Source organism: Nerophis ophidion, linkage group LG24, assembly GCF_033978795.1.
Source record: "Nerophis ophidion isolate RoL-2023_Sa linkage group LG24, RoL_Noph_v1.0, whole genome shotgun sequence".
Taxonomy (NCBI): Eukaryota; Metazoa; Chordata; class Actinopteri; order Syngnathiformes; family Syngnathidae; genus Nerophis; species Nerophis ophidion.
The window spans coordinates 2,823,319-2,846,084 of record NC_084634.1 but is presented as its reverse complement, the minus strand read 5'-3'; the positions used below and the strand labels follow the sequence as shown (position 1 = coordinate 2,846,084).

The 22,766-nt window shown below is 50.0% G+C and overlaps 1 protein-coding gene across 1 annotated transcript in view; it reads left to right on the top strand.

The window, feature by feature from the left end:
- sptbn5 (spectrin, beta, non-erythrocytic 5) overlaps nt 1–22,766 on the top strand; it is a 70,533-nt gene that overhangs the window by 25,088 nt on the left and 22,679 nt on the right. Inside the window, exons 17-38 of the mRNA XM_061885680.1 lie at nt 40–175; nt 258–388; nt 463–672; nt 737–889; nt 953–1,083; nt 10,297–10,554; nt 10,634–10,709; nt 11,300–11,511; nt 11,642–11,885; nt 11,958–12,097; nt 12,156–12,255; nt 12,320–12,655; nt 12,720–12,809; nt 12,982–13,118; nt 13,195–13,381; nt 13,443–13,552; nt 13,617–13,707; nt 14,728–14,844; nt 14,906–15,063; nt 15,125–15,257; nt 15,334–15,479; nt 15,544–15,658. Coding sequence (XP_061741664.1) covers nt 40–175; nt 258–388; nt 463–672; nt 737–889; nt 953–1,083; nt 10,297–10,554; nt 10,634–10,709; nt 11,300–11,511; nt 11,642–11,885; nt 11,958–12,097; nt 12,156–12,255; nt 12,320–12,655; nt 12,720–12,809; nt 12,982–13,118; nt 13,195–13,381; nt 13,443–13,552; nt 13,617–13,707; nt 14,728–14,844; nt 14,906–15,063; nt 15,125–15,257; nt 15,334–15,479; nt 15,544–15,658 — 3,411 coding nt within the window. The remainder of the gene's footprint in view (nt 1–39; nt 176–257; nt 389–462; nt 673–736; nt 890–952; nt 1,084–10,296; nt 10,555–10,633; nt 10,710–11,299; nt 11,512–11,641; nt 11,886–11,957; nt 12,098–12,155; nt 12,256–12,319; nt 12,656–12,719; nt 12,810–12,981; nt 13,119–13,194; nt 13,382–13,442; nt 13,553–13,616; nt 13,708–14,727; nt 14,845–14,905; nt 15,064–15,124; nt 15,258–15,333; nt 15,480–15,543; nt 15,659–22,766) is intronic.

Sequence of the window (22,766 nt, the reverse complement as noted above, 5' to 3'; positions counted from 1 at the left end):
GGCAGACTACACACCTCGGATGATTTGACTTCTGTGTAGGCGGAGCCCCGGTCTGGTCACGTGATCCAATACAGCGACTCATCTGATGATGAAAATAGTCCAGAAATGATCAAAAGTGGAAGGGGTTCGGCGAACGAGGGAACCAAGGCCAAAGTCCGCTTTAGATACAGTCGAGGTACCTCAGCTTGACACTCAAGATCCACAAGTTCGTCACAACTAGCCTGGCTCTAATTGTTCTTTCGGACTTGGTGTTCTAGGTCAGTTTCCCTTGGATCGCAATGAAACAGTCAGCATCATCAGCACTGACCCGGATGACGACAGAGTTTTGGTCAGGGATGCTGGAGGACACCAGCAGCTCGTCCCCAGGACGTACCTGGCAGAGCTTCCAGTGCTGGTCAGTTAGACCCACAATAGATGTTCATCAGGACTTTGCGGGTGTACTTAACAGCCTTCTTCCTTTAGGCTCCTCCCATCTCACCCGCATCGACCAACGGCGCCGCAGACAAACAGAACAAGAAGCTTAGCCGACCCAGGCACAGTCGCTCCATGCGCCGCGGCACAGCTGAGATCCAAACAACGTGGCTGCCAGACCCTCAGTACCAGAGAGATACCGTGGAACAGACGCAGGCTCGGCTGGACCAGGACTTTAAGACCCTGTGCGGCTTGATCCAGGTGAGTGAGGCAGTGGATTAAATTGTCTAACAAGGGCTTATTTTGCTTTCATTGGTGCTTTCAGTCCAAGTTAAAGGTTCTGGAGGAAGTCTTGCTCCTGCATCGCTTCTCCAACAGCTGCCAGGAGTTTGAGTCCTGGATGGAGGACAAGCAGAACGTCCTCAACACCTTCCACATGCAGGCGGACCACATGGATGTTTTGCAGGCCAAATACGAGGTCAGCACCTGAGCTCGCACACATCCAAGATCAAAGACAATAACAATGACAAGAACCTTTCAGAACTTTGTGACGGAGCTGATGAGTGGGCGTGGCCAGCTGGATGACATCAGCAAAATGGCACAGCAACTGGTCCAAAGCCGGCACAGCAAACACAGAGAGGTCCAGACCCGCCATGCCAGCATTTCTAGCAGGTACCACTGGAAGGCGCTAGTCTGGTAAAATTGACTAGACCGGAAGAGGGTACCTCTTGGTCTCCATTTAAGGTCTAGATTTAGGGTCTAGAATCAAGGACTGGATTTAAGAGCCATATGCTGGAGGACGGCTAGACTACAAGACTAGATTAGACTGGAGTGAAGCTGAAGGACTGAACTAGAGTAGAGAAGATTTAGACTTGTGTACTAGTGTATACTAGCCTGGAAAGAGGCTAGACTGGTGGACTAAACTACACTGGAAGAGGGCGACCTCTTGGTCTCCATTTAAGGTATAGATTTAGGGTCTAGACTCAAGGACTGGACTGAAGAGCCATACTATGCTGGAGGACGGCTAGACTACAAGACTAGATTAGACTGGAGTGAAGCTAGAGGACTGAACTAGAGTAGGGAAGATTTAGACTTGTGTACTAGACTAGACTAGACTGGAAAGTGAGGCTAGACTGGTGGACTAAACTAGACTGGAAGAGGACGACCTCTTGGTCTCTATTTAAGGTATAGATTTAGGGTCTAGACTCAAGGACTGGACTGAAGAGCCATACTATGCTGGAGGACGGCTAGACTACAAGACTAGATTAGACTGGAGTGAAGCTAGAGGACTGAACTAGAGTAGAGAAGATTTAGACTTGTGTACTAGACTAGACTGGAAAGAGGCTAGACTGGTGGGCTAAACTAGACTGGAAGAGGGCGACCCCTTGGTCTCCATTTAAGGTCTAGACTCAAGGACTGGACTGAAGAGCCATATTATGCTGGAGGACGACTAGACTATAAAACTAGATTAGACTGTAATGAGGCTAGAGGACTAAACTGAGAGTAGAGAAGATTTAGACTTGTGTACTAGACTAGACTACACTGGAAAGAGGCTAGACTGGTGGACTAAACTAGACCGGAAGAGGGCTACCTCATGGTCTCCATTTAAGGTCTAGTTTTAGGGTCTAGACTCAAGGACTGGACTGAAGAGCCATATGCTGGAGGACGGCTAGACTAAAAGACCAGATTAGACTGGAGTGAAGGTGGAGGACTGAACTAGAGTAGAGAAGATTTAGACTTGTGTACTAGTGTATACTAGCCTGGAAAGAGGCTAGACTGGTGGACTAAACTACACTGGAAGAGGGCGACCTCTTGGTCTCCATTTAAGGTCTAGATTTAGGGTCTAGACTCAAGGACTGGACTGAAGAGCCATATTATGCTGGAGGACGGCTAGACTACAAGACCAGATTAGACTGGAATGAAGCTGGAGGACTGAACTAGAGTAGCGAAGATTTAGACTTGTGTACTAGACTAGACTAGACTGGAAAGTGAGGCTAGACTGGTGGACTAAACTAGACTGGAAGAGGGCGACCTCTTGGTCTCTATTTAAGGTATAGATTTAGGGTCTAGACTCAAGGACTGGACTGAAGAGCCATACTATGCTGGAGGACGGCTAGACTACAAGACTAGATTAGACTGGAGTGAAGCTAGAGGACTGAACTAGAGTAGGGAAGATTTAGACTTGTGTACTAGACTAGACTGGAAAGAGGCTAGACTGGTGGACTAAACTAGACTGGAAGAGGGCGAACTCTTGGTCTCCATTTAAGGTCTACACTCAAGGACTGGACTGAAGAGCCATATCATGCTGGAGGACGACTAGACTATTTGACTAGATTAGACTATAATGAGGCTAGAGGACTAAACTGAGAGTAGAGAAGATTTAGACTTGTGTACTAGACTAGACTACACTGGAAAGAGGCTAGACTGGTGGACTAAACTAGACCGGAAGAGGGCTACCTCATGGTCTCCATTTAAGGTCTAGTTTTAGGGTCTAGACTCAAGGACTGGACTGAAGAGCCATATGCTGGAGGACGGCTAGACTAAAAGACCAGATTAGACTGGACTGAAGCTAGAGGATTGAACTAGAGTAGCGAAGATTTAGACATGTGTACTAGACTAGACTAGACTGGAAAGTGAGGCTAGACTGGTGGACTAAACTAGACTGGAAGAGGGCGACCTCTTGGTCTCCATTTAAGGTATAGATTTAGGGTCTAGACTCAAGGACTGGACTGAAGAGCCATACTATGCTGGAGGACGGCTAGACTACAAGACTAGATTAGACTGGAGTGAAGATAGAGGACTGAAATAGAGTAGAGAAGATTTAGACTTGTGGACTAGACTAGACTGGAAAGTGAGGCTAGAATGGTGGACTAAACTAGACTGGAAGAGGGCAACCTCTTGGTCTCCATTCAAGGTCTAGACTCAAGGACTGGACTGAAGAGCCATATTATGCTGGAGGACGACTAGACTATAAAACTAGATTAGACTGTAATGAGGCTAGAGGACTAAACTGAGAGTAGAGAAGATTTAGACTTGTGTACTAGACTAGGCTGGAAAGAGGCTAGACTGGTGGACTAAACTAGACCGGAAGAGGGCTACCTCATGGTCTCCATTTAAGGTCTAGTTTTAGGGTCTAGACTCAAGGACTGGACTGAAGAGCCATATGCTGGAGGACGGCTAGACTAAAAGACCAGATTAGACTGGAGTGAAGGTGGAGGACTGAACTAGAGTAGAGAAGATTTAGACTTGTGTACTAGTGTATACTAGCCTGGAAAGAGGCTAGACTGGTGGACTAAACTACACTGGAAGAGGGCGACCTCTTGGTCTCCATTTAAGGTCTAGATTTAGGGTCTAGACTCAAGGACTGGACTGAAGAGCCATATTATGCTGGAGGACGGCTAGACTACAAGACCAGATTAGACTGGAATGAAGCTGGAGGACTGAACTAGAGTAGCGAAGATTTAGACTTGTGTACTAGACTAGACTAGACTGGAAAGTGAGGCTAGACTGGTGGACTAAACTAGACTGGAAGAGGGCGACCTCTTGGTCTCTATTTAAGGTATAGATTTAGGGTCTAGACTCAAGGACTGGACTGAAGAGCCATACTATGCTGGAGGACGGCTAGACTACAAGACTAGATTAGACTGGAGTGAAGCTAGAGGACTGAACTAGAGTAGGGAAGATTTAGACTTGTGTACTAGACTAGACTGGAAAGAGGCTAGACTGGTGGACTAAACTAGACTGGAAGAGGGCGAACTCTTGGTCTCCATTTAAGGTCTACACTCAAGGACTGGACTGAAGAGCCATATCATGCTGGAGGACGACTAGACTATTTGACTAGATTAGACTATAATGAGGCTAGAGGACTAAACTGAGAGTAGAGAAGATTTAGACTTGTGTACTAGACTAGACTACACTGGAAAGAGGCTAGACTGGTGGACTAAACTAGACCGGAAGAGGGCTACCTCATGGTCTCCATTTAAGGTCTAGTTTTAGGGTCTAGACTCAAGGACTGGACTGAAGAGCCATATGCTGGAGGACGGCTAGACTAAAAGACCAGATTAGACTGGACTGAAGCTAGAGGATTGAACTAGAGTAGCGAAGATTTAGACATGTGTACTAGACTAGACTAGACTGGAAAGTGAGGCTAGACTGGTGGACTAAACTAGACTGGAAGAGGGCGACCTCTTGGTCTCCATTTAAGGTATAGATTTAGGGTCTAGACTCAAGGACTGGACTGAAGAGCCATACTATGCTGGAGGACGGCTAGACTACAAGACTAGATTAGACTGGAGTGAAGATAGAGGACTGAAATAGAGTAGAGAAGATTTAGACTTGTGGACTAGACTAGACTGGAAAGTGAGGCTAGAATGGTGGACTAAACTAGACTGGAAGAGGGCAACCTCTTGGTCTCCATTCAAGGTCTAGACTCAAGGACTGGACTGAAGAGCCATATTATGCTGGAGGACGACTAGACTATAAAACTAGATTAGACTGTAATGAGGCTAGAGGACTAAACTGAGAGTAGAGAAGATTTAGACTTGTGTACTAGACTAGGCTGGAAAGAGGCTAGACTGGTGGACTAAACTAGACCGGAAGAGGGCTACCTCATGGTCTCCATTTAAGGTCTAGTTTTAGGGTCTAGACTCAAGGACTGGACTGAAGAGCCATATGCTGGAGGACGGCTAGACTAAAAGACCAGATTAGACTGGACTGAAGCTAGAGGATTGAACTAGAGTAGAGAAGATTTTGACTTGTGCACTAGACTGGAAAGAGGCTGGACTGGTGGACTAAACTAGACTGGAAGAGGGCCAGATTGAGGGAAACTGGACAGAAAGACGAGACTGGAAGAGGGCAAATAGACGAATCACCTACACTGGAATGGAGGCGACTAGATTTTGGAATAGACTAGACTAGTGGACGAGAATAGACTTGAGGGTGATTAGATTTCTCGAGTACTGTAGACTATTGGATGTGTAGACTGGAGGGAGGCGTGACAAGACGGAAGGAGGGCAATACCGGTGTTATCGACTAGCCTGGGGGAGGACTAGACTGGCAGACTAGACTAGACTAGACTGGAAAAGAGGCGAGACTGGTGGACTAAACTAGACTGGAAGAGGGCCAGATTGAGGGAAACTGGACGGAAAGACGAGACTGGAAGAGGGCAAATAGACGAATCACCTACACTGGATTGGAGGGCGACTAGATTTGGGAATAGACTAGACTAGAAGAGCACTAGACTAGTGGACGAGACTAGACTAAAGGGTGATCAGATTTCTCGAGTACTGTAGACTATTGGATGTCTAGACTAGAGGGGGGCGAGACAAGACGGAAGCAGGGTAATACTGGTGTTATCGACTAGCCTGGGGGAGGACTAGACTGGCAGACTAGACAAGACTGAATGGAAGCTGGACTAAACTTGAGGAAGACAAGACTGGGGGACAACTAGTCTAGTGAAATAGACTAGACTGGAAGAGGGCTACCTCATGGTCTCCATTTAAGGTCTAGATTTAGGGTCTGTACTCAAGGACTGGACTGAAGAGCCATATTATGCTGGAGGACGGCTAGACTACAAGACTAGATTAGACAGGAGTGAAGCTAAAGGACTGAACTAGAGTAGAGATTAGACTGGAGGACCAAACTAGGCTGGAAGAGGGCCAGATTGAGGGAAACTGAACAGAAAGACGAGACTGGAAGAGGGCAAATAGACGAATCACCTACACTGGAATGGAGGGCGACTAGATTTTGGAATAGACTAGACTAGTGGACAAGACTAGACTAGAGGGTGATCAGATTTCTCGAGTACATTAGACTATTGGATGCCTAGACTAGAGGGAGGCGAGACAAGACTGAAGGAGGGCAATACCGGTGTTATCGACTAGCCTGGGGGAAGACTAGCCTGGCAGACTAGACTGGAAAAGAGGCTAAACTGGTGGACTAAACTAGACTGGAAGAGGGCCAGATTGAGGGAAACTGGACAGAAAGACGAGACTGGAAGAGGGCAAATAGACTAATCACCTACACTAGAATGGAGGGCGACTAAATTTTGGAATAGACCGGACTAGAAGAGCACTAGACTAGTGGACGAGACTAGACTAGAGGGTGATCAGATTTCTCGAGTACTGTAGACTATTGGACGTCTAGACTAGAGGGAAACGAGACAAGACGGAAGGAGGGCAATACCGGTGTTATCGACTAGCCTGGGCGAGGACTAGACTGGCGGACTAGACAAGACTGAATGGAAGCTGGACTAAACTTGAGGAAGACAAGACTGGGGGACAACTAGTCTAGTGAAATAGACTAGACTGGAAGAGGGCTACCTCATGGTCTCCATTTAAGGTCTAGTTTTAGGGTCTGTACTCAAGGACTGGACTGAAGAGCCATATTATGCTGGAGGACGGCTAGACTACAAGACTAGATTAGACAGGAGTGAAGCTAAAGGACTGAACTAGAGTAGAGATTAGACTGGAGGACTAAACTAGACTGGAAGAGGGCCAGATTGAGGGAAACTGAACAGAAAGACGAGACTGGAAGAGGGCAAATAGACGAATCACCTACACTGGAATGGAGGGCGACTAGATTTTGGAATAGACTAGACTAGTGGACAAGACTACACTAGAGAGTGATCAGATTTCTCAAGTACAGTAGACTATTGGATGCCTAGACTAGAGGGAGGCGAGACAAGACTGAAGGAGGGCAATACCGGTGTTATCGACTAGCCTGGGGGAGGACTAGCCTGGCAGACTAGACTAGACTAGACTGGAAAAGAGGCGAGACTGGTGGACTAAACTAGACTGGAAGAGGGCCAGATTGAGGGAAACTGGACAGAAAGACGAGACTGGAAGAGGGCAAATAGACTAATCACCTACACTAGAATGGAGGGCGACTAAATTTTGGAATAGACCGGACCAGAAGAGCACTAGACTAGTGGACGAGACTAGACTAGAGGGTGATCAGATTTCTCGAGTACTGTAGACTATTGGACGTCTAGACTAGAGGGAAACGAGACAAGACGGAAGGAGGGCAATACCGGTGTTATCGACTAGCCTGGGCGAGGACTAGACTGGCGGACTAGACAAGACTGAATGGAAGCTGGACTAGACTCTTGGAACACAACTAGTCTAACCCTAATTGTTATAAAGACCACTGTTTATATTAAACATGCTTCACTGATTCGAGTATTTGGCGAGCGCCGTTTTTGTCCTACTAATTTTGGCGGTCCTTGAACGCACCGTGGTTTGTTTACATGTACAACTTTCCCCGACTTTCTAGGACGTGTTTTATGCCACTTCTTTTTCCGTCTCATTTTGTCCACCGAACTTTCAACGTTGTGCGTTTTGTTGATGTTTCTGTCTTGCCTGGAGTGCTAATCAGACATATTTGGTCCCTGCATGACTGCAAGCTAATCGATGCTAACATGCTATTTAGGCTAGCTACACATATTGCATCTTTATGCCTCATTTGTAGCTATATTTGAGCTCATTTCATTTCCTTTAAGTCCTCTTAATTAGGGACCAAATGTCCCTTTTGGACAGAGGACCCTATTGTATTTCTAAGGTTTTATTATTATTATACCGGCCACCTCTTTGAGCTATAATTTGACCCCCTTAACATGCTTCAAAAGTCACCAAATTTTACACACACATCAGGACTGGCAAAAATTGCCATCTAATAAAAAAAACAAAAACAAAAACTCAAAATTGCGCTCTAGCGCCCCCTAGGATAAAACGCAGACAAAACTGCTTGTAACTTCTATTAAGAATGTGGTAGAGACATGAAACAAAAACCTCTACGTAGGTCTGACTTAGACCTACATTTCATAAACTGACATACTTCAGCAAAAATCAACAGGAAGTTGGCAAACACCCCTTTCAAAACAAAAGTTCCGTAAAAAAAATTTCATTTTTGCCTCTTTGAGCTGTAATTTGACCCCCTTAAAATGCTTCAAAACTCACCAAACTGGACACACACATCAGGACTGGCGAAAATTGCCATGTAATGAAAAAAAACAAAAAACCCCAAAACTTAAAATTGCGCTCTAGCGCCCCCTAGGAATAAAACACAGACAAAACTGCTCCCAGGAAGAAAACACAGACAAAATTGCTTGTAACCTCCAGTAGAAATGACGTAGAGACATGAAACAAAAACCCCTATGTAGGTCTCACTTAGACCTACATTTCATTAACTGAAATCCTTCAGCAAAAATCAACAGGAAGTTGGCAAACACACCTTCAAAACAAAAATTCCGTAAAAAAATTTCATTTTTGCCTCTTTGAGCTGTAATTTGACCCCCTTAAAATGCTTCAAAACTCACCAAACTGGACACACACATCAGGACTGGTGAAAATTGCCATCTAATATAAAAAAAACAAATAAACCCAAAACTCAAAATTGCGCCCCCTAGGAATAAAACACAGACAAAACTGCTCCCAGGAAGAAAACACAGACAAAATTGCTTGTAACCTCCGGTAGGAATGTCGTAGAGTCATGAAACAAAAACCTCCATGTAGGTCTCACTTAGACCTACATTTCATTAATTGACATCCTTCAGCAAAAATCAACAGGAAGTTGGCAATTACCCCTTCAAAACAAAAGTTTTGTAAAAACCCGTCCCTTTTTTTCAAACATTATCTCCTCTGAGCGCGTCTGTTGTGTCGGCTTCAAACTCGCACAGGAGAGAGATTGAAACCTCCTGATTAAAAGTTGCGCAAAGAGTTTTTCTAACTGCTCCGGTTTTGATTTTACGCGCCTTCAAAGAACCTCTGCACTGCTGCCGTCTCAAGATGGCCGCTTAAAAGCTGGAAGCACCAGCGTGACCACACAATGCAGAGAAGGTAGGTAATGTGCAGGTAAAGATATGTTGTCTGGGTGAAAGAAGGAGGCACCAGTTTGACTCCAGGATACAGAGAAGGTAGGTAATGTGCAGGTAAGGATATGTTGTCTGGGTGAAAGAAGGAGGCACCAGTTTGACACCAGGATACAGAGAAGGTAGGTAATGTGCAGGTAAAGATATGTTGTCTGGGTGAAAGAAGGAGGCACCAGTTTGACTCCAGGATACAGAGAAGGTAGGTAATATGCAGGTAAAGATATGTTGACTGGGTGAAAGAAGGAGGCACCAGTTTGACACCAGGATACAGAGAAGGTAGGTAATGTGCGGGTAAAGATATGTTGTCTGGGTGAAAGAAGGAGGCACCAGTTTGACTCCAGGATACAGAGAAGGTAGGTAATATGCAGGTAAAGATATGTTGACTGGGTGAAAGAAGGAGGCACCAGTTTGACTCCAGGATACAGAGAAGGTAGGTAATGTGCGGGTAAAGATATGTTGTCTGGGTGAAAGAAGGAGGCACCAGTTTGACACCAGGATACAGAGAAGGTAGGTAATGTGCAGGTAAAGATATGTTGACTGGGGGATGGCAGGAAGCACCAGCGTGTATAGGTGACAGAAAGAAGCACCAGTGTGACCCCAGGATGCAGGGAAGGTAGGTAATGTGCAGGTAAAGATATGTTGAATGGGTAGAGGCAGGAAACACCCGCAAAAGTCGGTCCCGTCCATCGCTGCTTGCAGCTTTGATTGTATTTTTGGTCCAATATGGCTCTTTCAACATTTTGGGTTGCCAACCCCTGGACTAGACTAATGGACTGGAGGAGGACGAGACTGGTGGACGAGACAGAAGTGGGACTAGACTAAACTGGAGGAAAACCCGACTGGTGGACTAGACTGGAGTTGTGGAGTGCACTACATTAAATAGTGGACTAGACTGGAGGGGAGACAGAACTGGTGGGCTAGACTAAATTGGAGTAGGATATGCTGGGACTGGTAGACTGGACTAAACATGAGGGCAAGAGCACGGGTGTACTTTGGTATGAGCATGCATGTGACCTCAGGTGGGACCGGATCCAGCGTCGCAAGGACGAGAAGGCTCGCGAGCTGCTGAGCACGGCCGACGTGCGCTCCTTCCTGCAAAGCTGCCAGGAAGCCAGGATGCAGCTGCAGGCTCAGTTGGAACAACTGGACCACGTGCACGTGCACGCGGGCGGCGGCATGTTCACCCTGCTGACCGACCAGCGAAACCAGGCCGACGTGGTCCGAGACATCAGGATGCTGGAGGGCAAGATTGCCTACCTGAGGGGCGTGGCCAAGATGTAGGGGGTCGCATGGTTCTGAGAATTCTTGACAGTGGGCTTGCCATGTTAGTGTTTACCTTCACTTCCTGTGTGACAGGAAGCAAGACTGCAGTCCGGCAGAGAGTGCGGCCATCATGGAAGAAGTGCGAGGTCTGGAGATACTTTTGAAGCAGGTGAGTTTTTCTCTGTGGGGAGGCGCAGCGGGGCGGGACACCGCTGGGGCCCGGCCCAAGATGGCGGCGAGGAGGCGGAGAGGCTACGAGCGAGATCAGGTGCGTGGCGCTCGCACACCGGGAAACAATCAACATATCTCCTCACACTGTATAAAAGGGGAGAAGGAGGAGAGATCGGGGCAGAAGGAGGAGAGTCCGCAGCAGATGCAGCGCAAGAGCGAGAGAGAGAAGACGGCGACGACGAAAGCGACCGAAAAGCGAGCAGCAGAGGAGGAGCTGAAAAGCTGGCTCTTCAGTCGCCTTCCTCATCGCCGTCTTCTCCATGTTGCTCTTGCGCCGCATCTGCTGCGGACTCTCCTCCTTCTGCCCCGATCTCTCCTCCTTCTCCCTTTTTATACAGTGTGAGGAGATATGTTGTTTCCCGCTGTGCGAGCGCCACGCACCTGATCTCCTGCTCAGCCGCGTTCTCCTCCTTGCCCCGCCCCCGCTGCTCGTTCGCCGGCTGCACCTCCCGACATACTCTTTCCTGAGAAGAAACAGAGACGACGTCGACCCACAGGGGAACTTTCTGATGTTCTGCTCTTCTTCAGCTGAAGAGTCGGGCTGCTGAGCATCAGCGCCTCCTGGATGAGGCCCAACGGCTGCACAGCTTCCAGCAGGAGGCCAAGGAGCTGCAGCGCTGGGTGACCGCCGTCCAGGACCGCCTCCTCCAGGAAGAGGTGGCGACTGATGTGAGCTCAGCAGTCGCCCTGCTGGAGGAGCACAAGGAGATCTTGCTGGAAATGGAGGAGCACAAGAGGAAGTATGATGTGGTCCTCCTGGTTTGGGGTTCCGGATGTGCTCCTTATGACACTATATAGGCAATAAAATTGATGAGTCATGTGATTACGACAACACTGACGGACACGTTGACTCCCTATTGGACGTTTCAGACTGAAGGAGTTGGAGACTTCAAGCGAGTCTCTACATAGGTCGGACAGAAAATCTGCCAGATTCAACGTCCGACAAGTCATTGACGAGCTGAAGGCCGATTGGTCCGAGCTGGAGCACTTGTGGACCAATAGGAAGCAGCGCTTGGACCAGCAAGTGGACCTACAAAGACTGAACCAGGAGGGAGACCGGATTGAGGCGGCGCTGTCCGGACACCAAACCCGACTCGGGGTCAAAGATGTTGGGGTGAGGACTTGTTGGGTGTGTTTTGTCCATCATCAAAGTGAACGCTAACCGTGTGGACTGTGGTGGGTCAAGGACTCGGTGGACGCAGTGGATAGTCTGCTGGCTCGGCAGGAGGAGCTGGAAGTTCTCCTGAAGGCTTTGGACCTGCGCGTGGATCAGTTCTCCAAGCGCAGCCAGGAGCTCATTAGCCAGGAACATTACGCCGCTGTTCAGTAAGTGCACTCGCACACAGATCACAGTGCACTTGAGTGACGCGTTTGTGTGTGTCAGAATCCAGCAGAGGAACAGAAGCATCCAGAAGAACAACAGGACTTTGAAGGAGGGCATCAGTGAGCGGCGAAGTCGGCTGCTGGCTTCCAAAAAATATCAGGTCATCGCGCCGCCTTTCTCCATCTTCGAGTCTCAAAATGACGCATGTTCGATTCCTCCCGCAGGAGTTCCACAGGGACGCGGACGAGTTGTTGTTGTGGATGGAGGAGAAGATCAAGGTGGCCGAGGACCAGTCGTACCGCGAGCCCGCCAACATCCTGTCCAAGCTCAAGAGGCACGAGGCGGCCGAGCGCGAAATGCAGGCCCACCAGGCCTGGCTGGAGAGACTGGTTTGGCTGGGGCGGGACCTGCCCGCGGACGAGCGAGATAACAGCTCGAGCGTCGGCAGGAAGTCCACTCAACTCAGCAGCCGCTGGAAGCGTCTCCAGGACAAGATGGCCGACCGCGGAGCCCGGCTGAGGCAGGCAGGCCAACAGGAGCAGCTGATGGAGCTTCTGAAGGTGCCTGGCCGGTAAGACAACACAACAAGTCAGACCTTGGAATGACACAACCACGTGTGTGCAGGACGCCAAGGTAAAGATCGAGTCTATTCAGTGGATGCTCACCAACGCCGCCAAAGGGCACGATCTCCGCTCCAGCCGACAGCTGCTCAAGGTGAGGTGACGCCAAGGTACTGTTAGAGGAAGCACTAGCTCTGGTCTTGGCTCTGATTGAAGACTGAAGGCGTTCAGGACAAAAGCTTGGGAAGACGGGCAACCACTTTAGAAACTGATTCGACCTTTGGTTAGCTCGGTTTGTTCTCTCACGGCTATGTTTGTGTGTGAAGGAGCACCAACAGCTGGAGCAGGACGCCAAGGAGCTGGCGGAGAAGATCAACGCCATCGTGGGCAGAGCCCAGCATCTGGCGTCCGACCACTTTGACTCGTACCGCATCCTGCAGGAGACTGACACCTACCTTAGCCTGTCCGTGTCGATCAGAACCGCATGACACCGCGACCGGCACTGTTACAAGAACTGATCATCCCCGTTGACGCCGCAGGTTCAAGTCCCTTCAGAAGCCGCTGGATCGGCGGCGGGCTCAGCTGGAGGCGTTGGTGCTGCTCTTTGAGTTTTATCACGACGTGGACCTGGAGCTCAGCTGGATTTCGGAACATGCGCCCGCTGAAGGGGCTACGGGATATGACAAGTCTTTGTCAGGCGCCGTCAGCCTCATGCAAAAACATAAGGTTAGGCTCCGCCTCTACGATGTCCCACAGCGGGTCTCTGAGGATGTTTCTGGTTCTGTAGGAGCTGCAGGCTGAGGTGAATGCCCACTCCAAGCACCTCAACTACGTTCTAAAGAAGGGGCGGGACCTGGCCAAGTCCAGCCAATCGCATGCTGAGGAAATCCTTAAAAGGTGCACGGCTGATCACGTGACATGCGAAGCTGGTCCGATGTCCCAAGTGCGGCTGTCGTTGCAGGTGCAGACACCTGAGTGACGAGTGGGCGGGACTTGAGGAAGACTGCAACAGGAGAACAGCCCACCTGAGCAAAGCCATCACCCGGGAGCAGGTGAGGAGGAGGTTCCGGGGGCGTAAACTACGGGAATGGGGACAAATCTGTTACTCTATTAATCAGACAAGAACCAAGGAACCAAGCAGACACAGAGTTAATAGAGCTCATGAGGGCTGTACTCTAGTTACAGATCCAAACAACGTTCTAAAGCACAGTCCGCGTGCCTCCGGTATTTATTAAGGAAATCCCTGTTACAGCATTGTGACTGAGGGAAAGGGGGGAGTGGACTCGACGCAAAAATGCAAATATGTTGACACTTGGTGCTATCGCCCAGTCTGTTAATCAATCAATCAATGTTTACTTATATAGCCCTAAATCACTAGTGTCTCAAAGGGCTGCACAAACCACTACCACATCCTCGGTAGGCCCACATAAGGGCAAGGAAAACTCACACCCAGTGGGACGTCGGTGACAATGATGACTATGAGAACCTTTTGGAGAGGAGGAAAGCAATGGATGTCAGGGGGTCTAACATGATACTGTGAAAGTTCAATCCATAATGGATCCAACACAGTCGCGAGAGTCCAGTCCAAAGCGGATCCAACACAGCAGCGAGAGTCCCGTTCACAGCAGGAAAACCTCCCAAGCGGAGGCGGATCAGCAGCGCAGAGATGTCCCCAGCCGATACACAGGCGAGCAGTACATGGCCACCGGATTGGACCGGACCCCCTCCACAAGGGAGAGTGGGACATAGGAGAAAAAGAAAAGAAACGGCAGATCAACTGGTCTAAAAAGGATTTAACTGACTCCTTACCCAGACCAGTAGTCTCGCATCTTCCTTTTAAATCCGGCTTCAGGATGGAGGGAAGTGGTCTGTTCTTGCGCTGGTCCCAGAACAGAATGTTTGGCCTTGGCAGTCAGCAGGCGGAATCTGGACAGAAAACTCGTAGGAAAGAAAGGCAAGCAATCTCTCAGATTGCTAGTTCTGCACAAATACAGAAATTGACAATACTTTATAGTAACGGCCCTTAAGCGTATAGTTAGGATGATAATATACATAATTATTCCAACACCCAGCTGCTGTTGGACTGTTCCGAACTGGAGGCCCGACTCGCCGAGGCTTTGGACACGGTCAGCCTGGATGACTTCGGCAAAGACCAGCTGGCCACGCAGAGTCTCATCAGCAAGCATCAGGTGGTGCCACGGCCCTCCCCCCTTTTGTGGACGTGTAAACATGTCTCTCCTCCTCCACCAGGTTCTGCAGGCCCAGCTGGAAGTTCTGCAGGCGGAGGTGGACCAGTTAGAGGACCAGGTGGACCAGGCATTTCAGAACTGGGATCTGGAGGAGCTGAGAAAACCCCTGAGCCGCCTGCGCAACGTCAACCAGCGGCTGCAACACCAGTCCACGCTCAGGTGAACGCCAATAAGCGTTTGATGAGTCACCTTAGTCACCAACACCCTCAACTGTGTCTAGAGGTCAAAGGCTAAAAGAAGTCCTGCACATGCACGAGTTCGAACGGGAGGCGTCCGAGTTGGAGGAGTGGCTGCACCAGCACAGGCAGGCGGCAGAGTCTCAGGACGTGGGCGCTGACTACCAGCAGGTTCAGGTGAGGCCGTCTCTGCCGGCCCCTTCTTCGGGAGACCGTTGTGGAAGTGACGCCGCCTGGCTGTGTGGTGTCGCAGCTGCTCTGCAGGAGGTTCCAAGCGTTGCTCAAGCAGCTGGAGGTCGCCGAAGAGCGAGTGCACATGATCGGCGACCTCGCCGGCCGGCTGGTCACCAGCAAGCACCCGCAGAGCGCCGACGTCAAGGAGGCCATGCGGGAACTCAGGTACGCTCAACTCCCCCGGCCCTGGAGCTCCTCCTGCAATTTACATACAATTCATTGTGTGCAGTGCATGCTGGGAGGACCTGAAGACCGCGGCCAAGGACCGGAAGAGCCAACTGCACAGAGCGGAGGAATGTCATCGCCTGTGCCAAGACCTGAATGACGCTCTGACACGCATCCAGGTACGCTGCTGAGTGAAATAAGCGCTCTCACCTTGGGCTTGCTGGTAGTAGGATCTAGACCAGGGGCCACCTCGGGCTTGCTGGTAGTAGGATCTAGACCAGGGGTCACCTCGGGCTTGCTGGTAGTAGGATCTAGACCAGGGGTCACCTCGGGCTTGCTGGTAGTAGGATCTAGACCAGGGGTCACCTCGGGCTTGCTGGTGGTAGGATCTAGACCAGGGGTCACCTCGGCCTTGCTGGTAGTAGGATCTAGACCAGGGGTCATCTCGGGCTTGCTGGTAGTGGGATCTAGACCAGCGGTCACCTCGGGCTTGCTGGTAGTAGGATCTAGACCAGGGGTCACCTCGGGCTTGCTGGTGGTAGGATCTAGATCAGGGGTCACCTCGGGCTTGCTGGTGGTAGGATCTAGACCAGGGGTCACCTCGGGCTTGCTGGTAGTAGGATCTAGACCAGGGGTCACCTCGGGCTTGCTGGTAGTAGGATCTAGACCAGGGGCCACCTCGGGCTTGCTGGTAGTTGGATCTAGACCAGGGGTCACCTCGGGCTTGCTGGTAGTAGGATCTAGACCAGGGGTCACCTCGGGCTTGCTGGTGGTAGGATCTAAACCAAGGGTCACCTCGGGCTTGCTGGTTTTAGGATCTAGACCAGGGGTCACCTCGGGCTTGCTGGTGGTAGGATCTAGACCAGGGGTCACCTCGGGTTTGCTGGTAGTAGGATCTAGACCAGGGGTCACCTCGGGCTTGCTGGTGGTAGGATCTAGACCAGGGGTCACCCCGGGCTTGCTGGTAGTAGGATCTAGACCAGGGGTCACCTCGGGCTTGCTGGTAGTAGGATCTACACCAGGGATCACCTCGGGCTTGCTGGTAGTAGGATCTAGACCAGGGGTCACCTCGGGCTTGCTGGTAGTAGGATCTACACCAGGGATCACCTCGGGCTTGCTGGTAGTAGGATCTACACCAGGGGTCACCTCGGGCTTGCTGGTAGTAGGATCTAGACCAGGGGTCACCTCGGGCTTGCTGGTAGTAGGATCTAGACCAGGGGTCACCTCGGGCTTGCTGGTAGTAGGATCTAGACCAGGGGTCACCTCGGGCTTGCTGGTGGTAGGATCTAGACCAGGGGTCACCTCGGGCTTGCTGGTAGTAGGATCTAGACCAGGGGTCACCTCGGGCTTGCTGGTAGTAGGATCTAGACCAGGGGTCACCTCGGGCTTTCTGGTGGTAGGATCTAGACCAGGGGTCACCTCGGGCTTGCTGGTGGTAGGATCTAGACCAGGGGTCACCTCGGGCTTGCTGGTAGTAGAATCTAGACCAGGGGTCACCTCGGGCTTGCTGGTAGTAGGATCTAGACCAGAGGTCACCACGGGCCTGCTGGTGGTAGGATCCAGACCAGGGGTCACCTCGGGCTTGCTGGTAGTAGGATCTAGACCAGGGGTCACCTCGGGCTTGCTGGTGGTAGGATCTAGACCAGGGGTCACCTCGGGCTTGCTGGTAGTAGGATCTAGACCAGGTGTCACCTCGGGCTTGCTGGTAGTAGGATCTAGACCAGGGGTCACCTCGGGCTTGCTGGTAGTAGGATCTAGACCAGGGGTCACCTCGGGCTTGCTGGTAGTAGGATCTAGACCAGGGGTCACCTCGGGCTTGCTGGTAGTAGGATCTAGACCAGGGGTCACCTCGGGCTTGCTGGCAGTAGGATCTAGACCAGGGGTCACCTCGGGCTTACTGGTAGTAGGATCTAGACCAGGGGTCACCTCGGGCTTGCTGGTAGTAGGATCTAGACCAGGGGTCACCTCGGGCTTGCTGGTAGTAGGATCTAGACCAGGGGTCACCTCGGGCTTGCTGGCAGTAGGATCTAGACCAGGGGTCACCTCGGGCTTACTGGTAGTAGGATCTAGACCAGGGGTCACCTCGGGCTTGCTGGTAGTAGGATCTAGACCAGGGGTCACCTCGGGCTTGCTGGTGGTAGGATCTAGACCAGGGGTCACCTCGGGCTTGCTGGTAGTAGGATCTAAACCAGGGGTCACCTCGGGCTTGCTGGTAGTAGGATCTAGACCAGGGGTCACCTCGGGCTTGCTGGTAGTAGGATCTAGACCAGGGGTCACCTCGGGCTTGCTGGTAGTAGGATCTAGACCAGGGGTCACCTCGGGCTTGCTGGTAGTAGGATCTAGACCAGGGGTCACCTCGGGCCTGCTGGTAGTAGGATCTAGACCAGGGGTCACCTCGGGCCTGCTGGTAGTAGGATCTAGACCAGGGGTCACCTCGGGCTTGCTGGTGGTAGGATCTAGACCAGGGGTCACCTCGGGCTTGCTGGTAGTAGGATCTAGACCAGGGGTCACCTCGGGCCTGCTGGTAGTAGGATCTAGACCAGGGGTCACCTCGGGCTTGCTGGTGGTAGGATCTAGACCAGGGGTCACCTCGGGCTTGCTGGTGGTAGGATCTAGACCAGGGGTCACCTCGGGCCTGCTGGTGGTAGGATCTAGACCAGGGGTCACCTCGGGCTTGCTGGTAGTAGGATCTAGACCAGGGGTCACCTCGGGCTTGCTGGTAGTAGGATCTAGACCAGGGGTCACCTCGGGCTTGCTGGTGGTAGGATCTAGACCAGGGGTCACCTCGGGCTTGCTGGTGGTAGGATCTAGACCAGGGGTCACCTCGGGCTTGCTGGTGGTAGGATCTAGACCAGGGGTCACCTCGGGCCTGCTGGTAGTAGGATCTAGACCAGGGGTCACCTCGGGCCTGCTTGTAGTAGGATCTAGACCAGGGGTCACCTCGGGCTTGCTGGTAGTAGGATCTAGACCAGGGGTCACCTCGGGCTTGCTGGTAGTAGGATCTAGACCAGGGGTCACCTCGGGCTTGCTGGTGGTAGGATCTAGACCAGGGGTCACCTCGGGCTTGCTGGTGGTAGGATCTAGACCAGGGGTCACCTCGGGCCTGCTGGTAGTAGGATCTAGACCAGGGGTCACCTCGGGCTTGCTGGTAGTAGGATCTAGACCAGGGGTCACCTCGGGCTTGCTGGTAGTAGGATCTAGACCAGGGGTCACCTCGGGCTTGCTGGTGGTAGGATCTAGACCAGGGGTCACCTCGGGCTTGCTGGTAGTAGGATCTAGACCAGGGGTCACCTCGGGCTTGCTGGCAGTAGGATCTAGACCAGGGGTCACCTCGGGCTTACTGGTAGTAGGATCTAGACCAGGGGTCACCTCGGGCTTGCTGGTAGTAGGATCTAGACCAGGGGTCACCTCGGGCTTGCTGGTGGTAGGATCTAGACCAGGGGTCACCTCGGGCTTGCTGGTAGTAGGATCTAAACCAGGGGTCACCTCGGGCTTGCTGGTAGTAGGATCTAGACCAGGGGTCACCTCGGGCTTGCTGGTAGTAGGATCTAGACCAGGGGTCACCTCGGGCTTGCTGGTAGTAGGATCTAGACCAGGGGTCACCTCGGGCTTGCTGGTAGTAGGATCTAGACCAGGGGTCACCTCGGGCCTGCTGGTAGTAGGATCTAGACCAGGGGTCACCTCGGGCCTGCTGGTAGTAGGATCTAGACCAGGGGTCACCTCGGGCTTGCTGGTGGTAGGATCTAGACCAGGGGTCACCTCGGGCTTGCTGGTAGTAGGATCTAGACCAGGGGTCACCTCGGGCCTGCTGGTAGTATGATCTAGACCAGGGGTCACCTCGGGCTTGCTGGTGGTAGGATCTAGACCAGGGGTCACCTCGGGCTTGCTGGTGGTAGGATCTAGACCAGGGGTCACCTCGGGCCTGCTGGTGGTAGGATCTAGACCAGGGGTCACCTCGGGCTTGCTGGTAGTAGGATCTAGACCAGGGGTCACCTCGGGCTTGCTGGTAGTAGGATCTAGACCAGGGGTCACCTCGGGCTTGCTGGTGGTAGGATCTAGACCAGGGGTCACCTCGGGCTTGCTGGTGGTAGGATCTAGACCAGGGGTCACCTCGGGCTTGCTGGTGGTAGGATCTAGACCAGGGGTCACCTCGGGCCTGCTGGTAGTAGGATCTAGACCAGGGGTCACCTCGGGCCTGCTGGTAGTAGGATCTAGACCAGGGGTCACCTCGGGCTTGCTGGTAGTAGGATCTAGACCAGGGGTCACCTCGGGCTTGCTGGTAGTAGGATCTAGACCAGGGGTCACCTCGGGCTTGCTGGTGGTAGGATCTAGACCAGGGGTCACCTCGGGCTTGCTGGTGGTAGGATCTAGACCAGGGGTCACCTCGGGCCTGCTGGTAGTAGGATCTAGACCAGGGGTCACCTCGGGCTTGCTGGTAGTAGGATCTAGACCAGGGGTCACCTCGGGCTTGCTGGTAGTAGGATCTAGACCAGGGGTCACCTCGGGCTTGCTGGTGGTAGGATCTAGACCAGGGGTCACCTCGGGCTTGCTGGTAGTAGGATCTAGACCAGGGGTCACCTCGGGCCTGCTGGTAGTAGGATCTAGACCAGGGGTCACCTCGGGCTTGCTGGTGGTAGGATCTAGACCAGGGGTCACCTCGGGCTTGCTGGTAGTAGGATCTAGACCAGGGGTCACCTCGGGCCTGCTGGTAGTAGGATCTAGACCAGGGGTCACCTCGGGCTTGCTGGTGGTAGGATCTAGACCAGGGGTCACCTCGGGCTTGCTGGTGGTAGGATCTAGACCAGGGGTCACCTCGGGCCTGCTGGTGGTAGGATCTAGACCAGGGGTCACCTCGGGCTTGCTGGTAGTAGGATCTAGACCAGGGGTCACCTCGGGCTTGCTGGTAGTAGGATCTAGACCAGGGGTCACCTCGGGCTTGCTGGTGGTAGGATCTAGACCAGGGGTCACCTCGGGCTTGCTGGTGGTAGGATCTAGACCAGGGGTCACCTCGGGCTTGCTGGTGGTAGGATCTAGACCAGGGGTCACCTCGGGCCTGCTGGTAGTAGGATCTAGACCAGGGGTCACCTCGGGCCTGCTGGTAGTAGGATCTAGACCAGGGGTCACCTCGGGCTTGCTGGTAGTAGGATCTAGACCAGGGGTCACCTCGGGCTTGCTGGTAGTAGGATCTAGACCAGGGGTCACCTCGGGCTTGCTGGTGGTAGGATCTAGACCAGGGGTCACCTCGGGCTTGCTGGTGGTAGGATCTAGACCAGGGGTCACCTCGGGCCTGCTGGTAGTAGGATCTAGACCAGGGGTCACCTCGGGCTTGCTGGTAGTAGGATCTAGACCAGGGGTCACCTCGGGCTTGCTGGTAGTAGGATCTAGACCAGGGGTCACCTCGGGCTTGCTGGTGGTAGGATCTAGACCAGGGGTCACCTCGGGCTTGCTGGTAGTAGGATCTAGACCAGGGGTCACCTCGGGCTTGCTGGTAGTAGGATCTAGACCAGGGGTCACCTCGGGCTTGCTGGTAGTAGGATCTAGACCAGGGGTCACCCACCTTTTTGAAAGCAAGATAAACTTCTTGGGTACTGATTCATGCCAAGGGCTAAATTGCCAGAAATAACCAATTTGCTCAATTTACCTTTAACTTTGTTATTGTTAATAATTACTGATATTTAAAAACACTTAAAGGGTTTAAAAGAGGAAAAAACCCGAAAAAAAAAAAAATTTAAATGTTGTTTTTCTTCTATTTCGACTCTTAAAAATTCAAAATTCAACCGAAAAAAAGAAGAGAAAAACGAGCTAATTCGAATCTTTTTGAAAAATAAAAAGAAAAAGAATAATGGAACATCATTAGTAATTTTTCCTGATTATAAGATTTTTTTTAGAATTTTAATGACATGTTTTAAATAAGTTAAAATCCAATCTGCACTTTGTTAGAATATATAACAAATTGGACCAAGCTATATTTCTAACAAAGACAAATCATTATTTTTTCTAGATTTTCCAGAACAAAAATTTTAAAAGAAATTCAAAATACTTTGAAATAAGATTTAAATTTGATTCTACAGATTTTCTAGATTTGCCAGAATATTTTTGGGGAATTTTACTCATAATGAGTTTAAGAAATATTTAGTCGAAAAAACAAAAGCTAAAATGAAGAATTAAATCAAAATGTATTTATTATTCTTTACAATAAAAAAAAATACTTGAACATTGATTTAAATTGTCAGGAAAGAAGAGGAAGGAATTTAAAAGGTAAAAAGGTATATGTGTTTAAAAATCCTAAAATCATTTTTAAGGTTGTATTTTTTCTCTAAAATCCTCTTTCTGAAAGTTATAAGAAGCAACCTTTTACGGAAGGTTTTTGGTAGAGAATAAATGATGAAAAAAACACTTAATTGAAGGGTTTAAAAGAGGAGAAAACACGAAAAAAATTAAATTTTTAGACGTAGTTTCTCTTCAATTTCGACTCTTAAAAATTCAAAATTCAACCGAAAAAAAGAAGAGAAAAACGAGATAATTCGAATCTTTTTGAAAGAATTTTAAACAGAATTTATGGAACATCATTAGTCATTTTTCCTGATTAAGATTATTTTTAGAATTTTAATGACATGTTTTAAATAGGTTAAAATCCAATCTGCACTTTGTTAGAATATATAACAAATTGGACCAAGCTATATTTCTAACAAAGACAAATTATTATTTCTTCTAGATTTTCCAGAACAAAAATTTTAAAAATCAATTCAAAAGACTTTGAAATAAGATTTAAAATTGATTCGACAGATTTTCTAGATTTGCCCGATTCATTTTTTTTTATTTTAATCATAATAAGTTGGAAGAAATATTTCACAAATATTTTTCGTCGAAAAAACAGAAGTTAAAATGAAGAATTAAATTAAAATGTATTTATTATTCTTTACAATAAAAAATAAAAACACTTGAAAATCAATTTAAATTGTCAGGAAAGAAGAGGAAGCAATTTAAAAGGTAAAAAGGTATATGTGTTTAAAAATCCTAAAATAATTTTTAAGCTTGTATTTTTTCTCTAAAATCGTCTTTATGAAAGTTATAAGAAGCAAAGTAAAAAAAAAAAAGAATTTATTTAAACAAGTGAAGACCAAGTCTTTCAAATATTTTCTTGGATTTTCAAATTCTATTTGAGTTTTGTCTCTCTTAGAATTAAAAATGTCGAGCAAAGCGAGACCGGCTTGCTAGTAAATAAATAAAATTTAAAAATAGAGGCAGCTCACTGGTAAGTGCTGCGGTGACGGACTCACGCCGTCG